The sequence below is a fragment of the Macaca thibetana genome, chromosome 6, assembly GCF_024542745.1.
Source record: "Macaca thibetana thibetana isolate TM-01 chromosome 6, ASM2454274v1, whole genome shotgun sequence".
Taxonomy (NCBI): Eukaryota; Metazoa; Chordata; class Mammalia; order Primates; family Cercopithecidae; genus Macaca; species Macaca thibetana.
Window position 1 is genome coordinate 11,343,457 of NC_065583.1, and position 21,426 is coordinate 11,364,882.

Sequence of the window (21,426 nt, forward strand, 5' to 3'; positions counted from 1 at the left end):
GTAATGACATTACCTTGTGAAATTCCTTTTCCTGGCTTATCCTGGCTCAAAAAGCTCCCCCACTGAGCACCTTGTGACCCCCCACTCCTGCCCGCCAGAGAACAACCCCCCTTTGACTGTAATTTTCCTTTACCTACCCAAATCCTATAAAATGGCCCCACCCTTATCTCCCTTCGCTGACTCTTTTCGGACTCAGCCCACCTGCACCCAGGTGAAATAAATAGCCATGTTGCTCACACAAAGCCTGTTTGGTGATCTGTTCACACCGACATGTGAAACAATTCTGGTAAAAGGTGTGCAGTATATAACAAAATCTTTAAAACGTAGAAACCTTTGTCCTAGAATTTTGCCTTGGAGGTCCAGTCTTTATTCTAGGAAAATAACAAGAGGTGTGCAAACATTCATAAACCAAAAATAAAATGTTAAGGTCCTCCCAATCATCTGAATGGATCACTTCTCTCACCAGGGCATTCCAAAATTAACGTGAAAAACTGATTCAGGTCATGATGGAAAGAGGGGTCCAGACATGTCTCATTATGCCCTGCTCCCTTTTGGATTTCAGGAACAGCTGACCAACATTCAATGTCAACACAAACCTTAAGTCTGATAAGAAACATGTACAATCTATTCTCTCTGAAGCCTGCTTCCTGGAGGCTTCATCTGCATCATAAAACTTTGGTCTCCACTTTCACTCATGTCCCTATGAAGAGACCACCAAACAGGTTTTGTGTGAGCAATGAAGCTTTTTAATCACCTGGGTGCTCGGGCCAGGCGGGCTGAGTCGGAAAAGAGAGTCAGGGAAGGGAGATAGGGGTGGGGCTGTTTTATAGGATTTGGGTAGGTAGTGGAAAATTACAGTCAAAGGAAGTTGTTCTCTGGTGGGCAGGGGTGGGGGGGTCACAAGGTGCTCAGTGGGGGAGCCAGAAGGAATTTCACAAGGTAATGTCATCAGTTAAGACAGGAACAGGTCATTTTCCATTTTCACTTCTTTTGTGATTCTTCAGTTACTTCAGGGCATCTGGATGTATATGAGCAGGTCACAGGGGATATGATGGCTTAGCTTGGGCTCAGAAGCCTGGCATCCACAACTTCTTATTATAACCCTAGCATCCCTTTCTATAGATTACAACTCTTTCAACCAATTGCCAATCAGAAAATGTTTAAATCTACCTATAACCCTGGCAGCCCCCTCTTCAAGTTGTCCACCTTTCTGGACTGAACCAATGTATCTCTTAAATGTATTTGATTGACGTCTCCCAAAAATGTATAAAGCCAAGCTGTGCCCTGACTGCCTTGGGCACATATTCTCAGGATGTCCTGAGGGCTGCATCATGGGCCATTGGTCAGTCATATTTGGCTCAGAATATTTTACAGAGTTTGACTCTTTTCATCAACCTATTTTGTGCAAAGAATATTTAATGAGGCATTGTTTATGGAACCTGAGTTTCCTGAGCTCTCACCAACCTGGGGCTCCAAATAAGCCACATAAAATTTGACTTACAAATGTTTTGGTTTAGAGTCCCTACCTACATAGCTTTCAGACCCCTACAAATATTGCTGGGGGATTTGCAGGGAGTCCCTATGTGCTCAAGCCCTCTTGGTTTGCTCTTATCTAGTTTTCCTGTCCCAAAGCCACATACACAGGCAGATGGACTGATATCTATGTGAGCCCCTCCTGACCCCTTCTTACTCTCTAGCTGGCTCTGCCCTGGAAGCTGATCCCTGGGACTGCAGCAGCAAGCTCTTTGTCTGTCTACCAGTTGGATTCAACCAAAGGAGATCAGGTGTCTGGAGAAGGGTCTGTAAGCCAAAAATAGAATGCTAAGTCCCTTGATTGACTGAATGGACCCCTTTTCTTGGCCAAGGAGATTTCAAAGAAACCTGAAAAACTAGTTCAGGCCATAATGGGGAGGGGATGTTGGACATGCCTCATAATAAAATACCTTCCTCCCTTTGGTATTCAGGCACGACTTACCAGCATTAACATTAACACAGAGGTCTTAAGACTGACAAACAGACTCTTTGTAGTAGTAAATGCCAAATTCCAAACTGAGTGTAGTATAGCATCACATGACAGATAGCAGCCTCTGAAAGAAACAAGTATTTTACCCCAAACTATATTTATTTGACATATTTTGAAACAGCCCTGCAAAGCTGTCAGTTGTGGGGAAAATCTACATTCTACAGAGAATTCTCTTCCCTTTCCAAGTCTTTTTCTCATCCCAGAGAGATTTAACTAAGAGTCTAATCAAACCTTCTAAGGTCTGATGAAAGACATTTATCATTTGTTCTTTCTGAAGCCTGCTACCTGGAGGTTTCATCTACGTAACAATAACCTTGGTTTCCACAACCCCACTCCGTGGTTTTTTCTGTCGACTTCAACTCTTTAGGCAAAACTTAATTATTTCAACCAATTGCTATTCATGAAATCTTTGAATACACCTTTGAATCTTTGAATCCACCAGGAAATCTTTGAATCCATCACCATTTGAGATGTCCTGCCTTTCTGGGCCGAACCAATGTAAATCTTATGTGTATTCATTGATGTCTGCCTGTAACTTCTACCTCCTTAACATTTATAAAATCAAGCTGTAATTTAACCACCATGGACACATGTTCTCAGAACCTTCTGAAGTTTTGTCACAGGTCATGGTCCTCACATTTGGCTCAGAACAACTCTCTTCAAACAATTTACAGAGTTTGGTTTTTTCATCAACACATCCCAGGAGAGTGAGGACAGCAGTCTGTTCCCCAGCTTCTTCCCTGAGAGTCTCCCCAGGCTGGGGACATCCCCTCTCAAGAAGATTCTCCTGCTGATCCTGGACATAGCTCCCTTCCCTCAGCCCTCAACCAACATTGTGAGCCCCTAGGTTACTACTGGTTTCCTATAACCTGTCCGCACCTTCATTCCTAATACCTCCCCAGGTTTCCCAATTTAAGTGTATCCTCTAAAGTGGTGTGCTGGCAAAGCAGCTCTCCAAAAAGACAAAAGCCCTGATTGGTATTGTTCGTAGATTTCCACAGTATAACTACTTCCATCACTGTGGTGGATTTTCAGCTCCTGATAGTTGAACACCTGGTTTGCAAAGGCTCTCACAGCGCCAGTGTGAGTCAGCTCCAGCATGCCTGGGGACCCTGATTCATACAGGAGTCTACCTTTGCTGCAGCTATTTTAAATAATAATGATGGCCGTTATCTATCAGGGCCACTGCCCAAGGCCACAGCTAAGCAGAAGTGGAAATACCCTCTTCCTCGGTCCCAAAGTGGCATTGTTCATGTTCTGAGTCCCACAAGCCGCAACAACAGCTTTCTCTCTCTTGCTCTCTCTCACTCACTAAGGCTCAAATCCGGCCTGGGACAAGGCATTTTTTTTGAAAACCAACCTTACCACACAGACAGACAGCAGGGCTGTTTATTTATTTATGCTCCTCTTTGTCTCAAAGAGGATTTTCAAGGTGCTTACAATTATGTTAACAGCATGGCAGGATAAAGTAAGAGAAAAGTAAGAAAAATTAGGCCAAGGGAAAATATGGTGAAAAAAGTCAGAGGAGAAAGCAGTGAGTATCCCCCCACACAGCAGGGAACAACCTTACCAGGTTTTTTGTCGTGTCTTGTCTTGTGGCCATTTAATTCTAATATTGGCGTTTACTTTTGCTGTTGTTATACTTGGTCATCTCAACTCTTCTAAAAAATCTCCCATTGTTATTTCCTCTCCCTTTTATTACTCTCTCTCATTTAAAATACATCTTTTGCTTTCTGTTCTGCATTTTTGCAGTTTAGGAAATCTGGCATTGCTTTTCTGCAGGGAAGGGGCAGTGTCTGAGTCGCCTCGGCACGGTGATGTATCCAGAGCCTCTGCATAGCAAGTGCTGAGACGTCTGTGAACGCACAGCCTCACTAGGACTGAGAGTGACTAAAACCCATTCCTGCAGCACTCAGAGAGGCACACACAGGGGTTCAAGACCCAGTTGCCAATTTGATTGATGGAACTTATTATTCCAAGTGTTGGCAGAGAGGAGATATTGATTCAGAAGGACTTCAATAAACAAGCAGGTGTGTAATCCAGAGGGGGTACAGACTGAGCTGAGGACGTCTGGAAAGCAGCGGAAGCAGACATCGTGAAGAAACCTGGGGTCTCTTGCAAACTGCTCCCAAGGGAGTCATGGGGTGACAGAGGGGCAGGGACAGGCTGTAGAGTCGGCGGGCACAGGTACACTCCAGGCTCCACCACATGACACGCTAGGGGCGTGACCTTGGGAAAATCACTTTGCCTTGTGCTTTTACAGAAAGAACAAGGCCTTTTGTGGGGGATTGTGGAGAGGAATGTCCATGTGTATGTGTATGTGTATGTGTACATATTGCATATCGATGTGGTCATTCCCTGGTACATGGTAGGTGCTTCATAAACAAAAATACCCTCCCATATCACTGCCCTTCTATTCCATTTGTGCCATAGTGTGTGACCTAAGAGTAAATAAAGCACTTTTTAATTTTATTTTATTTTATTTTAGACAGAGTCTCACTCTGTCACCCAGGCTGGAGTGCAGTGGTTCAATCTCAGCTCACTGCAACCTCCGCCTCCTGGATTCAAATGATTTTCATGCCTTGGCTTGCCAGAGTAGCTGGGATTACAGGCACCTGCCACTATGCCCAGCTAATTTTTATAGATTTTGTAGATTTTTTTGCCATGTTGGCCAGGCTGGTCTTAAACTACTGGCCTCAAATGAACCGCCTGCCTTGGCCTCGAAAAGTGCTGGGGTTACAGGCATGAGCTACCACGCCCAACCTAGATAAAGCATTTCTAAACTCTCCTGTAACACGCCATATAGCAATCTCAGGTGTTTTAATTCCCACCAGTTTAAATTCCCACTATCACCAGCAACACTAACAGTCCCCCTTTGAAATCACTTGCAATTCTGTTCCAGTTACTATGACTGCATAACAAATTACCCCAAAACGCAGGGGCATGAAACATTAGGTTTTTTTTTTTCTTCTCATGGATTTTGTGGCTCTGGAGAGAGCACAGAGCAGGTGGGCTGTCTCTGCTCCACATTCTCTGAGGCCTCAGCTGGGAGGCTGGCAGGCTGGGGGTGGAACTGTCTACAGGCTTGTCCTCTCCCATGCGGGGTGAGAGATGCTAGTTGTTGACTGAGATCTGAGCTGGGGCTGTCAGCTGGAGCACTGGGCCTTGGCTTCCTACAACATGGTGGCTGGTTCCCAGGTACATGTCTCGAGAGCGTGTCAGGAAAACTCGAGCCCCCGTCTATGACTTAGTGTTGAAAATTGTGCTGTGTCCTTCTACCATATTCTACTATTGAGGCCCTTACAAAACTCCACCCAGGGTGAAGGGGAAGAGACATACATGCCCCTCTTGATGGTGGAGTGTTCATGCCACACTGTAAAAAGGGCCGATGGAATGGTAAGTACTTCAGTGTGACCATCTTTGGAAAGTACAATCTCCATACTATGTGTCAGGTAGCTTAGTGATCTCTCATTCCTCAAAAACACTGAGAGTCTAGGTATAATTATCTCTATTTTGGAGAGAGACAAACTGAAACTTAGAGAGGCAAAGTAACTTGCCTTGGCAATTTATTTCACCTCTCTGAGCCTCAGTTACTCCCTCCGTCAAATGGGTAGAAAAATCTCTACCTCAGTGGTCTATTGTGAGCCTATTGTGCTAGTACCTTAAGAAGCTGTTGGAAGAGTCAGAGAAGGTACTTTGTGATCTCTGACACCCCGTACTAACGCAGACCGTCAATATTTATTGTTGCAGCATTGTTATTTTCTTGCCCTCCACCTGCAGCCATCTGTCACACACAACCCCGCAGCCAGCAAAGGACCTGGGTTTTCAACCACAAAGGTGACACCCTTGAGGACAAAGCTTGTCAATGCCTTTTGATTGTGGCTCACTTAGGGGCAGCAGAAGACCCCACAGCCCCCCTTCCCTGTTTGTTCCCGCCTTCCCTTGGGAAGAATGCTAAAGTTTGTCGATAAATTCCAAATAATATGTAGCCCTTAATAACTTATTTAGAGTATTACGAGCAAGGAGCCCTTTGGTTATACTCATAAACGGCAGCCTGTTGCACTGTGTATCTCTCCTCCGGGGAAGCAGGAGGAGAGGGCTGGCATTTCTGGAATAGCCTCAGGAGGACTTTTCCTGCCCCTGGATGGACAGAGGATCATCCTTGGAAAATTACTCTTCTGAGGTTGAATTCCAGATCCTGCATCCCTCTGTCAATCTGCCCGCAAGGTCTGAAGCTGGCCTTAGACCCTCTGGTGCTATGGTGCCCGTTAAACAGACAATGTAGTCTCCTGTTAATATGATTCAGTTAGGAAAGGGGTGGAGAAGGGCACTCACGGCCTTAGAATGTGTCAGGGAGGCCTGAATGGCCGCCCTCATTTGGCGCCTGCTGAGGGCAGGAGGGAAGGAGGTGATGAGCTCGCTCAGCAGGGTAGGCCAGGCTGCACCCACCTCCCTGGGGGCTGGGGAAACTCAGTGTGACCTTCAGATCCTCAGGTGGCAGCTTACTGTATGATAGAGGTGATTTTTAATGTCTCAGGGCAGCCCCAGGGTCAGCAGAGACAGACCGAGCTGTGCAATCTGGAAGGGCCAGCTTTGAATCTAGTTTTGGCCCCTAGGGCTGGACCACTGACTTCAAGTCTCCAAGCCTCAGTTTCAGGTTCTTTGATCCTTGGGTCCGGTGAAGGCTGGAGATATGCTGCCTTCTAGCACCATGCCTGATACACAGGAAAGCCCCAATATCTGGGATTGTTTTTTTTTTTGTTTGTTGGAAAAAAAACCATATATATATATATACATAAATGTATATATATAGAGAGAGATGGGGTCTCGCTCTGTTGCTCAGGCTAGAGTGCAGTGGCACAATCTTGACTCACTGCAACCTCTGCCTCCTGGGTTCAAGCAATTCTCGTGCCTCAGCCTCCCTAATAGCTGGGACTACAGGCATGCACCATCACGCCCTGCTAATTTTTGTATTTTCAGTAGCAATGCGGTTTTGCTATGTTGCCTAGGCTGGTGTCAAACTCCTGGGCTTGAGCAATCCGTCCACCTTTGGCATCCCAAAGTGCTGGGATTACGGGCGCGAGCCACCACACCTGCCCTTTGATGCTGATTTTTAATCCTTACATTCACTTTACAGATGAAGAAGCAGAGATCTAAAAGCATGTTTCTTGCCTGTAAATGCTGACGTTCACTTGTCTGATTGCCAGGTACAAATCTCTGTACTTTCACAGTCTCTGGGAGGGCCCATGGTGAGCAGACTGTCCGGACCTAGTTGGAAGCAGCCGTGGAGCTCTCACTACTCCAAGCTTCATCTTGGTTGGTCCTTAAAAGGTGAGTTCTCTCCCCTTGACATAAATCCTCACCATCTCTAACCCTCATCGCTACCCTAAAGCACAGCCAGTTTTAAAAATGCCAGTAACACAAGGGAGAAAACTGAGGTCCTTTAATGATAAGTTTGCGAGAAAAACAAAAAACATAAAAGGAATTACTGAGGCCCAGAGAGGTGCCATAACTTGCTCAGGGTTACACAGCACGTAAGTGCCAAAGGCAGGGAGCTGTAGCTGCTCCAGCATGGGTATGCCAGGGACTGGTGACAAGCCCAACCCCTCCAGCCCAACTCCACCCTTCCTCATGCCAACAAAAGGAGAATCATTTCCTATTTCTGGCATCTTTGGCAGCCCACAGAGCCAGAGAGAAGAAATATTTCCAAATATACCAGGCTGATCTTTCGTAGTTTCTCAGTCTTGCTGTCTGTTGTCGTTTGCAATCTGTTTCCCACGAGACTCTGGAAAGATGGAGGTGCAGGGCCTGGGTAACAGCTGCCCTCCTCAGGGCTGGATACCTGCTCTCCGAGTCTGTGTCTCCAGGCTGTGTGCTCAGACTTGACCATGTTTGGGCATGGAGGCTTGCCCCAGATGGGGACCCAAGTCTGCTTCCCTGGAGACGGGCGGGGAGGCCAAACTTCCTGCTGGAGCTCTGTGGCCTCTTTTGGGGTGGGGGCTGGGGGCCAGGCAGAAAGAAACCATCTGCTGCTGAAGACCCACAGGGCGCCGGGGAGACTGTGAGTACTGGATCTGAAAGCACTTGGGAAGTTGTTTCTCCGAAGACCGGGCTGGAGGGAGACTGTGGGGAACGCAGTCTGCCACGGGGCAGGGAGGCAGGCAGGCAGGAGGACTCCCTTCCTCTCAGGGCTGTCCTTCCAGATGGGGGGCCGGTGGTCTGGTGGCCAGCGGGGAGGGTGGCACAGTGGCCAGGTTACTCTCGTAGTAGGTGCCCTGGCCCTCTAGGTCCCAGTTCTCAGAGTGGCCAGAAGGTTGCAGCCTGGAGATTAACACCAGTCCTGGCACTTGTCACCGGTAGAGAGGTGGGACAAAAAATAGATTCATCAAGAGGGGTCCAGACTTCTGCTCCAAACTTTCAGGGTTTCCTTCATCAGTAATAATAGCTAATATCTACTGAGGGCTGATTTGGGGCTAGGCACTATGATACATGCCTGATACTCAATATGGCATTTGATCTCTAGCTGAACTCTCTGAGGCAGGTACCATGATTCTCATTTCACAGTCACATGGTTGCTAAGTGGCAAAGCCGGGATTTGATTCCGTGTCTGATGACCTCAGAATCGCCCTGTCTACACCCCACCAACGTGTTAAACAATGTACACTATTACTTGTCCTTCTAAGGAAAAGGATGTCGACCCAGCTATCAGGTCACCCAGGATACTCCAAAGTCCTGCTTTCCTTTGTCCTCCATCTTCTCTGAATCTATCCCAGACCTCAAGTGACCTTTCTAAATGGGAAGATATACCCCGGAAGTTCAGAGATATTTAGAAATGCTCAAAACTGGGAAGTTCTTCTTAAAGTCTAACTGAAATCCCTCCTATGATAGCAGAAACCCACTTCTTCCTGTTCTTTCTGTCCCTCGGGGGATATTGACAGTTCCCATCCTTCCTGCTGCCGAAGGTTCTCCCTTCCGATGCTGAATATTAACTTCCTGCTGAAGTCACATCTACATGGAACCCCATGCATGGTCTTAGGAGGATTTATCAAGACTCTATAAACTCACTCACTCAGTGCAGGCAACAGTCTCATCAGAGCATTAGACACAGGTCAGACCTGAATGAGCCAAGTTTCCAGACTTCTGTGTGACAGGGAAGCCTCTCTTTTCCTTTCCTTCTGAGCTCCTAAAACTGGTAAAACCAGGTTCCTGCCTTCACCAGCCTCAGGAGTGCCCAGGGGCCTGGGAGGGCACTAGAAGCCACACAGCAGAGGAGGCAGTGGCCCTGGAAGGTAGGGGGCTAATTAGCCAGGAAGGAGCCCTCACGCAACAGGAAACCCCCACAGGTACGCTCCAACTGCCCCAGGAGAGAAATGGCTTCGTTGTGGGCGCTCAGCCCTAAGTTTCCAAAATGGGATTTCCCATTGGCTTCAAATGATTTATATCTCACAGTATAAATTGGGGTGGAGCCAAGTGCCAGTGACCCTTAAAGGTCTTGGGGAAGCAGTCTGTTGGGGCTTTTAGCCTACCTCCAGGTGATTCTGTTGCTTTACCTGTGAATACGTGGAGAGGCTTTCTCAACTGACGCCAGGTAGAAAACGGTGTGGGTGCTCCCATTCCCACAAGACCACAGAACAGAAGGAAAAGGATAAAAAGGAGTTGAACAAAACATCTCTCTTTGTCGGGGGAAATTTCTGCTTGCTTGTGCTTTTATCATGTCTCCATTAGAATGTAGGGGAACCCCACCTCCTGGTTTCAAATAAAGCAGAAAAAGTTATCATTGGATGTCACCTCTGTCAATTGACAAGGGAGGTGGACCAGCTCACTGGGAAGGTGCGATGGGTATCCGTGCTGCCTGACCCTGGACTCTTCCCTTTAGCAGGGATGCCCAGGTATGGGGGCAGCCTGGCTGAAGGGAGGAAGTCAAGAATCTCTGACTGAATATTTGAAACAGTCCAGTAGTTAAGAGACGCCTGAGCAGAAAATAGAGCACTTTGCTGAAAATCTCTTTGGACTCATGCCTGTCCCCCTGGACACTGACTAATTAAACAAACAAATAAAACATAGTATGTTTATTACTTTAGGGACCTGGCAAGGAGAATAAAGTCTTCCCTGATATTTGGCTAAAATTTCCCCTAAAACGGAGGATTACAGTGAACAGGTCCCATGGCCCTGGTATTTTTGGTAGAAATGGACTCTGGTTACCTTAACCAAATAAAAACAACAGCAAATACATTTATCAGAAGGCTCTAGGACAGCTTGTGGAACGCACGGGAGATCACACGGGGACCATGGCTGGGCATCTCTGTGGCTCCAGGCGGCATAGATTAATGGGCTGTTTCTTGAAGTCTTTGTCAAGATTCACACTCCTGGGGGAGGGATCGGGAGCCTAGCAGGGGAGGGTGGAATCTTTGCTTGCATTGGGGTGGGATCAATGCCCGGGGAAAAAACAAGGAGTTGCTGCCTAAAGAAGGAGGAGAGAAGGAAAGCCACCACCAGCAATGTGCCCATTCCGCTTTGTCCCAGGTGGCTTCAACCCCTGAAATAAGAAAGCCATCTCTGAGGCCACCATCATGCCTTCTTTCTTTTTTCTTTCTTTGCTTGAAGTGGGGGAAGGTTCCTTAAAAAAAAAAAAAAAAAAAAAACCAGAAAATGGTAAATTTCCTGCCTCTCCTGACAACCTGCAGCTGCCTTCTGGGGCCCTCCTCTCTTTTCCCTGCCTGCTGCCCGGCCCAGCCAGCCCTACCACAGAACCGTTTCTGGGCAGGAATACTCCAAGTGTCCCTGTGGGATAAGTGCCGTGGAAGAAGGTGTGTGGATGATGCACATGTACAGCTTGCTCACTGTATGGGACCTATGACCATTGTAGCAAATGATCATAAACCTGATGGCCCCAAACAACAGAAATTTCACCAGAAGTCCAAAACCAGCAAGGTGTCTGCAGCCTGCACTCCCTGCAGTGGCTGTAGGGGATAAGCCATTGTTCCTTGCCCCCGCCAGCTTCTTATGGCTGCCCGCACGCCTTGGCTTGTGGGCACATCACTCCAATTGCCATCTCCCTGGTTATATCACCTTAGCCTTCTCTTCTATGTTTAATCTCCCTTCACTTTTCTCTTATTAGGACCCTTGGGATTACATTTAGGATCTACATAGATAATCCAATATTGTTTCCCCATTTTAAGAGCCTTTATCTTAATCACTTCTGCAAAGTCATTGCCACATAAAGTAACATTGATAGCTTCCAGGGACTAGAAAATGGACATCTTGGGGAGTCACTACTGAGCCTATTACATACTGTGTGACCTAGGGCAAGTCACTTTACCTCTCTGAGTCATAGGTCCTTATCTGCAACTGCCTCTCAATTGCATGGATTAGGCTTACATGGGGTGTGAAAAGCAAGCCTTCTGGAAGTTGCAAAGCTCCAAATACAAACAAGAGTGATATTAGTATTTGAGAACCTTCCCCTCTCACCTGTCCTCTCTTTCTGTGGATCACCTGTGAACTGGGCTGATCTCACTTCTGTTTGCTTCTGTGGACCTAGAAATGATCACTGCCCCCAGTGAATATGGTGAAGAAGCTGGTGATGGCCCAGAAACGGGGAGAGACACGAGCCCTTTGCCTGGGTGTAGCCATGGTGGTGTGTGCCGTCATCACCTACTACGTCCTGGTCACAACTCTGCTGCCCCTCTACCAGAAAAGGTACTGAGCTCTTCTGGCCTGCCCACCCCCCAACCCTCTCCTAAGGGTCTGACATCTGTAAGGAACCCTGGCCTTCTATTCACCCCTCTCCTTGACCCTCACTCGAGGCAGCAGGGTCAAGACAATGCTCATTCTTAGGTTCTAGGGTTCAAGTGCAGGGAAGGTAGGATGAACTGAGCCCCACTGCTCTGAGATTCTAGGACCTGGTGGTAACAGACACATGATGCCCTTCTCACAAGAATTAGCAAAGAATCAGAGGAAATATTCCAGTGCAAGTTTGATCCCAGGAGGAATCAGAGAATTGCAGACGTTTACAGCTCAGCTGCATAATTCTGTCCCCTCTGAAGCCTCCCTGTCAGGTGGCCATTCAGCCTCCTGATGAATACCTCAAGTGAGGGGGAGCTCCTTGCCTCAGTGAACATCCCATTTCATGTTTGAGGTTTTCTGATGTGTCTGCATTGAGCCAGCATCTGCTTCCCTGAAGCTCTGCTCAGGAATCTCAGAGAAGGGTCCATGCCCTTGCTCCCTGACGTATCAACCACTTGAGTTTTTTGGGTTTTTTTGAGACTTTAAGGAAGAACTGTGAATTTCTAATTTGTGTTCTATTTGAAACAAACACACTCAGTTCTCTCAGCCTGTCCTTAGAATAAGACTCAGACCTACTCTCTGGGCATGTTCCAGCAGCCGACAGCCCCCATCTGACTGGCAGTGGGTCTCCCGCAGGATACTTGGGAGATGAATCACAATTGATTTACTAACATGTTGACGAGCCTGTTAGCCTCTCCCTGGCCTGCTGCAGCCTCACTCTTCGCAATACTGGAGTGATTCCAGGCTGGACCCTTACCCTGGTGAGGCACCAGTTAAAGATCGTCCCCACCATCTTTCCCATCCTGGCTCAAATCAAGGCCCTCCTACATCTACTCCTTTTAGGAGAAAGAACACAGCTTTCAAAGCCACTCAGACCTAGCTTCAGGTCCTGCATGGCCTCGGCAAAGTCATTTGATCTTTCTGAGTTTCTCTTCTGCCTCTGCAAAACGAAGATGATTTGAATAAGAGAGTCTCAGGTTTGGCTGCTTGTTAGAATCACATCAGGGACTTTGAAAAACCACCAGCCCTGGGCCCAACCACCCAGGAAGTTCTGATTCATTTGCTCCGGGGTGTGGCTTGGACACAGGAATCTTTTTTAAAGTTCCCCAGGTTTTTAGAAGAGTAGCCAGGGTTGAGAACCAGTTATATAGATAATGTCTAAGACCCCATCTAGCTTCTACAATTCCTCCCTGTATCCAGGGACTGTGGGGTCATGTGCCTTTATTGCTGGACGCTTAAGACAAGATGAGGATCCCAGCCCTGGATTCCTCTAAAGGCTCCCAGGGGATCAGGGGTTCAAATGGATGTTCTGTGTGTCACTCAGTTCCAAGATGTAATGTGTGCCTGTGTGTGGTCTCCTCAGCGTGTGGACCCAGGAATCCAAGTGCCACCTGATTGAGACCAACATCAGGGACCAGGAGGAGCTGAAGGGCAAGAAGGTGCCCCAGTACCCATGCCTGTGGGTCAACGTGTCAGCTGCGGGCAGTTGGGCTGTGCTGTACCACACAGAGGACACCCGGGACCAGAACCAGCAGGTACTGAACTGGGGGGATGGGGACACATCCCCTTATCCCTGTCAGGTATGTGAGACTGTTCCTAACTGTCCCTGTCCCTGAGGCTGAGAAAAATCAACCCACTTGACCAGGTCTCCCAGCTGGAATGAGGTTGAGCCAGCCCTAGCTCTTGGAGTCACACAGACCTGGGTTTCAATCTGCCACTAACTGGCTGTGCAAACCCAGGCAAGCCACTTAGCCGCTCCCTGCCTCAGTTTCCACCCTTGTAAAATGGAATGCTAATGCTGCACCTTGAAGAGTTGTTATCAAGTCAGAGATGCTGTATATAAAGTACCATGCTTGATGCTGGGTGAATAGTGGGCACTCAAGCAAAAGCAGCGATGAGTGTTATTACTTTCATTCTACAACCTCAGTCAAATGAGGGACCAGGCACAGGGCCAGATCCTCAAAGTGGAATCCCGGTGACTACCCGGGAAACCAGGGACTCAGGGCTGGAGTAACTGCCATAAACAAACATTTAGATGGTTTTTCCATCCTCGCCTCCCAACATCCCACCCTCCCCTTCCAAAAAACAAAACTTACCACCATATCCTTTCCTAAAGCGATCAGTTGGCCCGTATTCTGTCTCCCTTCCTTCTTTCTTTCCTTCTTTTTTCCTTTTCTTCCTTCTTTCTTTTCTATTTTTCCCTCCCTCCATTCCTCCCTCCCTTCCTTCTTTCCTTCCTTCCTCCTCTCATTTATTTATTAAACAGCCATTGAGCACCTCCTGTGTCAAGCCTGTAGGACTCAAGAGGAGAGAGCTCATGCATGAACAGGCCTAGCAGGAGGGATTGGCACTGGGGAGAAGAATAGAGGAAGTTACAGGGGTTAGAGAAGGTGGATGTTTTCCAGCTGACAATGATGGGGATATCAGAAAGGTTCTTGGCAAGATCGCACCATTGCACTCCAGCCTGGGCAACAAGAGCGAAACTCTATCTCAAAAAAAAAAAAAAAAAAGAAAGAAAGAAAAGCTCTTGGGTGAGGCTTTTAACATCAGACAGGCACAGGATGCAAGGTGTAGAGAAGGAGGTGATATGGAAAGTGGGTATGTCTATAGGAGGAGGCAGGAGGAGGGAAGGGCTAGGTGGAGACAGGAGTGAGAGGGCTGACGACAGAAAGTGACCCATGATGGGGTGTATGCAGCTGGAAAAGGCTGCCAGGGCAGACTAACGCCTATTCCCAGAGGCTTTTGATCATCACAGTATGGAATTAAAATGTGTGTATGTCTCAAGACATGTCGACTTTGGCTATGCATTAGAACCACGTAGGAGTCTTAAAAAAACAAAACTAGGGTCCAAAACTAGACCTATCCAGGCGGAATCTCTGGTCAGAGATCCATTCATGGAGCTCCCAAGGTGATTCTAAGGTTGGAAATTATTGCTGTGGGCAATGGGAATCTTTAGGGCATGATCAGAGTTGGGCCGGGAAGATGGAGCCTACAAGTGTGTGGGTCTAGTTACGAGACAAAAGAGCCAAGGCCACAGCAGACACTCAGGACCAAGATGTGGGCCTGCAGCAAGGGAGATGCTGACTGTCAGGACTTGATGGCTGACGGGATGGGAAAGGGCAGGGTGCCTGGCATGGGGCGTGGAGGCTGTGGGATCTTGAGAGTGCTGAAGGTCAAGGAGAAGTGGGTCTGGGCAGTGCAGGATGGTCAGGTGTTTTATCATCGCTAGTGTGACTCGGCCCCACCAGGTGGAGAGAGGTCTCCAGGCCCACTGGAGGTAGCTCCTGCTCATGACCTCTGCTTTGGCATTCAGTAGCCCTTGATTTATCCCAAAGCAAGACACAAATTTTTAATAACTGGTGACATTCTCCGGGTGTGATATGGGCTGGAGCAGGCTGGTTTTCAGGCTGCCTCCCTGGTCCGGAGATTGCCAGCTCAGAGGAGCATCCCCTGAATGAGCTGTCAGCAGGATGTGAAGGAAGGATGTGCTGGAGCCACTGCTGTCCTCTCCTCTGCCATCCAGGCTTGACCAGGTGTGGTGCTGATAGCAGGCTGCAGGGGCTGGGAGGAAACAGTGGAAATGCCCTTTGTGTTTTTGCCAAGCAGCTGGGTTGTGGGCTAGCTGCTCCTTCCGCCTACATCTGTCATAGGGGTTCAAGTAGCTGGGGCTCCAGGCGAGCTGAGTGTCCTCTGGAATCACTGTGAAGGGCCACGAAGGCTCTCATCCCACCCTCCAACTCTGAAGGTGGGGGCCACAGTCTACCCTCAGCTTTTCCTGTGAGTCTTAGCCTGGAGCAGGTAAGTTCTAAATCCCCTCCCATTGTCTGTCCTGGGGACCTTACACCGCAGGGCTTGGGAAAAAGCTGGGTGGTTTCAGATCATTCAGATAACGAGGCTTAGCGGGACCCAGGACAGGAGAGAAAGGATGCATTCAGGCCCCCGGCTTCTGGGGTTGGCCCTGAAGAGTGAATTCCTGCCCAGTGTCTTGCCAAACAGGCCCAGCATAAAAGATCCAGAGGAACCCTGAGCAGGCAGAGGAAATAGTAGGCCCAGGATGGGCAGAAGCCTCCTCTTCAGAGCTCATCCATAGACCTCTCTTTAAGAAGGTAAAGAAGGAGCTGTTGTTGCAATTTCATAGATAAGTCAAAACATATTATCATAAATAATAATAGCATCTTCCACTTTTTTGAGTTCTTATCATGTGCTGGGCTCTGTGCTCAGTGCTTTACATGCATCATCTCATCTGATCCCCATGGCAGTTCTTCTGGGCAGGTAGCCTCACTAACCCATATTACAAGTCCCAGAGAAATCGTGGCAGTTGCCAAGGTCATGCAGCTCAGAACTCAGGCCTGTCTGACTCCATAGCCACAGTGTTGTTTAAGGAGCTAGGTTAGCCAAGGTCACAGTCAGAGGCATTGGAGAGACTCAGGCCAGGCCCCCTTACCCTCAGCTCAGGACGCTGGATTGTGTGCTACTGAGGACCTGGCAGTACCCAAAAGCTCTGAATGCCAGATTACTCAGGAGCCAGCTTCTCCCCAGCCTCAGCTGCTCCCTGGTTGGCTGGCACCGTATATCTGAGTGCAGTGCTCCCCATTTCCCAGGCTGTGAGGACCACAGTGCAACCCTCCTCTGTGCTGCTGGAGTGAAAGCCCTCAGGGCAGGCAGCTTCCAGGGTGGGGCCTCATATAAATCCAGGGAGTGGCCGAGGCCTGTAAGGAAGCTGGCTCAACACCTGCCATTTGGGTCTCAGTTGTACACATTTTGATCCTGCACATGATTTCACTAGGGCAAAATTAAGTGCATGAAGGAAGCACACATTCCTGGGCCCCGCCCTCAGTGATGCAGAGGGGGTAGGGACCTGGGCTGTGGGGGCCCTGTAGGTATCCCGCTGCAGATGGGGGCACCACACTTGCAGCACAGAACAGAGAAAAAACCAGGGTCTCCGCTTTATGACCGCTTTGCAGTACTTTCCAGCTGGCCTCATAGGAACAGGGCAAAAGGTTCCTAATAGCAATAATCAGTGTCAGAATTAAATGTGTGTCATGCTCTGCTGGCACAAAACTCTTTTCGATGCATCCTTTCTTTCCTTTGGATCCCAGTGTCAAATACCAGCTTGCCAACATATTTTGTTCGCTGTACACAGGTTGAAACTGCAAAGGTTTTCAATTTTAAGTTTAGCTAATATTTTACTTTTTTTTTTTTTTTTGAAATGGGGTCTCACTTTGTTGCCTTACCTGGAGTGCAGTTGTGAGATCATAGCTCACTGCAGCCTCCAATTTCTGGGCTCAAGTGATCCTCCCGCCTCAGTCTCACTGTGTAGCTGGGACTACAGGTACACCACCATGCCCACCTGGATAATTTTTAACTCTTTGTGTAGAGATAAAGTCTCGCCATGTTGCCTAGGCTAATCTTGAACTCCTGGGCTCAAGGGATCCTTCCCCCTCGGCTTCCCAGAGTGTTGGGATTACAGGTGTGATCTGGTTTCCGACTTCTCTTCAAGTGTTGGAGGTCTGGCTCTTATAGATGTTCTAGATGGCCTGACATCCATTGTCTGGAGGGAGTGGTGACTGCCTGTCTGGAGGCAGCTGGCTGTCTCCCTATTGTCAGGCCCTGTCACTCCCTGGCAATTCTTCCTGGCACCAAGGCAAGTGTCAGTGGGCACCTCTCATCCCATTGCTTTGCCTGCTTCACCTGCTGACAATACCTTCATGAGCCCTGTAGGCAACTGAGCACATGATCTCTATTTCAGATACATAGGCCACTTGGCCTGTGTCCCTCCCTGGTTTCCTTAGGTGACTCTGTTTGAAGTCCTTCTTTCATAATATCCTTTGAAACTGATATTCACCCATTTAAGTGATAAAGCCATCAGGGCTCAGAAAGAGTGAGCAATTTGCCAAAAATTCTACAGCCAATCCAGGCAGAGCCAGGACTCCAAGGCAGGACATGCGCCCAGGTGTGTAGCCTGTACCCCGAGCAGCTCCAGCATTGCCATCCACACACACGACACAAATGAGAGCGTGCTCTCCAGACCTGCACAGCGCATGGCCTGCCAAGCTTTAGACCAAAGTCCTGACTCCAATCCAGGGGCCTGACTACAAAGCTGGTATTTTTCTTTGCTTCATATCAAGCCCTTGGCTAAGAAATGGGGATTTCCAAGCCCACGGCTGCTCTTGCTTCTCCCCACAGTGCTCCTACATCCCAGGCAGCCTGGACAACTACCAGACGGCCCGGGCCGACGTGGAAAAGGTCAGAGCCAACTTCCAAGAGCAGCAGGTCTTCTACTGCTTCTCCGCACCTCCAGGGAACGAAACCAGCGTGCTGTTCCGGCGCCTCTACGGGCCCCAGACCCTCCTCTTCTCCCTCTTCTGGCCCACCTTCCTGCTGACCGGTGGCCTCCTCATTATCGCCATGGTGAAGAGCAACCAGTACCTGTCCATTCTGGCGGCCCAGAAGTAGAGCCATCCATGCCATACCACTTGTCAGGGCACAGGGGACTGGCTGAGCCCCCAGGGCTGCTCCCCACTTGCAGACCTATGCCTTCTGCACCTGCCCTCCCACTCTTCCACTCCAATCCACCCTGTCTTCTATTGCAGGATTAACCTTTGAGAAATCCCTTTGTGAAGTCATTTCCTGCTTAAGAATGTACAATGGCTCCCCAGTGCCGTGGAGGCCATAAGGCCAGCCAGTTATAGCTCTCTATTACCTGTCCCCACTCAACAAACTCATACCTGTTTCCGGTTGCGTCACTATGTGCCCCACAGAGAACAATGATCGTCACCTCTGTGCTTGTGTTCTCCCTGTTGTCTCAAAGGGGTACCCATCTTCCCCTGGAAGCTGTCGCCAGCGAGCCTCAGTTCTTTATTTGAATTCTCTAATAAGAACAACAGCAGCTCCCATTTCTAGAACACATTTACAGTATTACTATTTTCTAGGATACAAAGTGCCATATATATTTTTAATTCCAATATTAATAAATGTATGCAAAACAACAATCAGCTGCAGGGAAATGCACGAGAACTCATCAAAATATTAGCGGCGGGATGGCGGTTAATTTCTGTTTTCTTCCTTACCCCCTTTTGATTTTTGGTGCTTTTCTAAATTGTTTTATTATAGGAAGGTTGTGTTTTGTATGTTTTTAATCAGAAAAGCCACGGTAGATGCCATTTAGGAAAAGTTGAGAGAGTGTGTCCCCCTCACAGAAAAAGATGGAAGTGGGTCTGGGGATGGAGTTGGGTTCCGGTCAGAGACAGGCCGTTCAGAACACACAATCTTAAAAACCCCTCTGGAGGAAAGGTCGTGATGTGGAGGAGGATTTGTTACTTAAACTGAGGGTACGGACTCCGGCACTGAGCCTGCTGGGGAAGCCTATCTCAGATCTGAAAAGGTCTAAATGGGAAGAAGCCATCGCCTTTACCATTCCCACTCCAGGAAGTTTTCCTAGAACTATGACTGTCCAAGTGTGGTCCCTGGACCAGCAGCATCAGGATCCTGGGGCAGCTTGTGAGAACTGCACACTCTCAGGCCCTTGTCCCAGCCCCACCGCGCTAGAAGCCCTGCACAGGGTCGGGGTAGCAATGCTTTATGTTTTAACAATGGTGTAGGGGATTCCGTGGCACACCTCGAGCCGGAGAACTACTGGTGTAGAAAGCGAGCATCCTGTCGCCGGGTTTTTCAGAGCAGATGAGTGACCATTCAGCAGGGCCAGTCCTGAGCTGAGTGTGAAGTTAGGCCAGTGTCTGAAGTTTCTTCCAGTGCTATGAGTCTAAGATGCAGCTCTTGGGTTTGAATCCTACTGATCCTTCTTGGGTTTGAATCTTGGGTCTCTACCGCTGCCCGATTTCATCTGTTTGATTCTTAGTTTTTTCATCTATAAAAGAAGAACTCCTTCTGGATAGTTGGGAGGGCTAAAGGAATGTTTGACACATCATAGGTGTCTAAAATGGCAACTATAGTTTTTGTTTGTTTGTTTTTGTTTTCTTAACTTTCGTTTTAAGTTGCAGGGTACACGTTCAGGTTTGTTACATAGGTAGACTTGTGTCATGGGAGTTTGTTGTACAGATTATCTCATCACTCAGGTATTAAGTCTAGTACCCATTATTAAAGCAAATGTGGTACATATACATCATGGAATATTATGCAGCCATAAAAAGGAAGGAGATCATGTCCTTTGCAGGGGCATGGATGGAACTGGAGGCCCAATATTATCCTTAGCAAACTAACGCAGGAACACAAAACCAAATACTGTATATTCTCACTTATAAGTGGGAGCTAAATGATGAGAACACATGGACACAAAGAGGAGAACAACACACCCTGGGGCCTCTTGGAGGGTGGAAGGTAGGAGAAGGGAGAGGATCAGGAAAAAAGAGCTATTATTAGTAACAAGAATACGTCATGAATACTCATAAACTTCCAAAAGTTATACTAAAAATGTTATCTGGTATGTATGGGTGCTTATTTATTCTGTGCTGGGCACTGTGCTAATTAGTTTGCCTTGTAAAAAAAAAAATGAGGTACTCCTGAACCTGCCTCATAGATGATGAGAAGCAACAGAGTACAGTGGCTAAGTATGTGGACCTGGGATGTGCACTATTTGTGTTCAAATTCCAACCATGCCATTCACAAGGTGGGTGACTTTGGGCAAATAACCTCTCTGTGCCTGTTTCCTCATTTGCAAAATGGAACTAATAATAGTATCTTTCCATAGAGTTTTGGCATGAAACGAATTCTTATGTAAATTTCCTAGGATAGTGACATATGGTAAGTGCAATCTAAGTTACTATGAAAAACTGAGGCTGTAAGAGGTAACTGGCCAAGGCCATCTGTAAAGTGAGGGGCTAGGACTCTAGCCTGGAGCTGTGTGATTCCAGAGCCTGGCATCTCAACAGAACTCAGCAGAGCCAGCTGAAGGGCTGAGAGACAGCCACCCAAAGCCACAGGGGCCAAGCAGGGAGCTGTGCTGCATCCCTGGAACCCAGGTGCCCTCATGCAGGTTGGAGTTCTGAGGCAAGGCCCTGGAATCTGCACCAGCATCTGCCACTTCCAGCCAGGGAGCCGAGGTATCCCTGTGGCTTCTAGTTTCTTACCTGGTGGACTTTCCTTCCAAAGGCAGGCAGCTCATCATTCCCCGGAATTTTTCCCTTCCGGGATCAGGGAAGTCTCAAGGGTCCTCATGTGAGTCTTTTAAGAAAGTCTTAATTGTAATATTGTACTATAGTTTTGCAAAATATTAAATATTACCATTGGGGACATTAGGTAGAGGGGGCACAGAATGTCTCTGTATTATCTTATACAGCTGCATGTGAATCTACAATTATCTCAAAAATGTAAGTTAAAAAAAGGAAGAAAAATAAGAAAGGAAGTCCCAACTGGGAGTCTGATTTAAAGGGCCTATTTTGTCAATGGTTTCCATGCACCTGAATTTGGGACTAAAATACACAGAAACTCAGAACACCCAAACAATCTCTGCAGGGAAAAAGGCCATGTTCCCCTGGGAAAATTAGTGTGTGGGGATGCCTAACCCCCACTGTCCCATAAATTATTAATGATGGCCTTCATTTGCTTGAGACAGATGTTCTCCTCCTGTTAACAAAGACCAGCCTTCTAGCAAATGCCACAAC

At 47.9% G+C, this 21,426-nt stretch overlaps 3 protein-coding genes across 3 annotated transcripts in view; 2 read left to right on the plus strand and 1 right to left on the minus strand.

The window, feature by feature from the left end:
• The window catches only part of LCP2 (lymphocyte cytosolic protein 2), a 568,984-nt gene that overhangs the window by 418,138 nt on the left and 129,420 nt on the right, over positions 1-21,426 (plus strand). The gene's annotated exons all lie outside the window — the stretch shown is intronic.
• Positions 1-21,426, minus strand: part of KCNIP1 (potassium voltage-gated channel interacting protein 1) — a 379,307-nt gene that overhangs the window by 335,818 nt on the left and 22,063 nt on the right. The window lies entirely within an intron of this gene.
• KCNMB1 (potassium calcium-activated channel subfamily M regulatory beta subunit 1) lies at positions 7,674-18,798 on the plus strand. The gene is made up of 4 exons (XM_050794357.1): positions 7,674-8,084; positions 11,562-11,719; positions 13,170-13,341; positions 17,993-18,798. Exons 2-4 carry the CDS (start codon positions 11,586-11,588, stop codon positions 18,260-18,262), a joined length of 576 nt encoding a protein of 191 aa, XP_050650314.1. The 5' UTR covers positions 7,674-8,084; positions 11,562-11,585; the 3' UTR covers positions 18,263-18,798.

Bases quoted from the DNA above. Each gene is read 5' to 3' on its own strand.
- KCNMB1 (XM_050794357.1), top strand. From the start codon at position 11,586: ATGGTGAAGAAGCTGGTGATGGCCCAGAAACGGGGAGAGACACGAGCC. The intron at 11,720-13,169 runs GTACTGAGCTCT...TGGTCTCCTCAG, and splicing joins CTGCCCCTCTACCAGAAAAG to CGTGTGGACCCAGGAATCCA. The intron at 13,342-17,992 runs GTACTGAACTGG...TTCTCCCCACAG, and splicing joins CCCGGGACCAGAACCAGCAG to TGCTCCTACATCCCAGGCAG.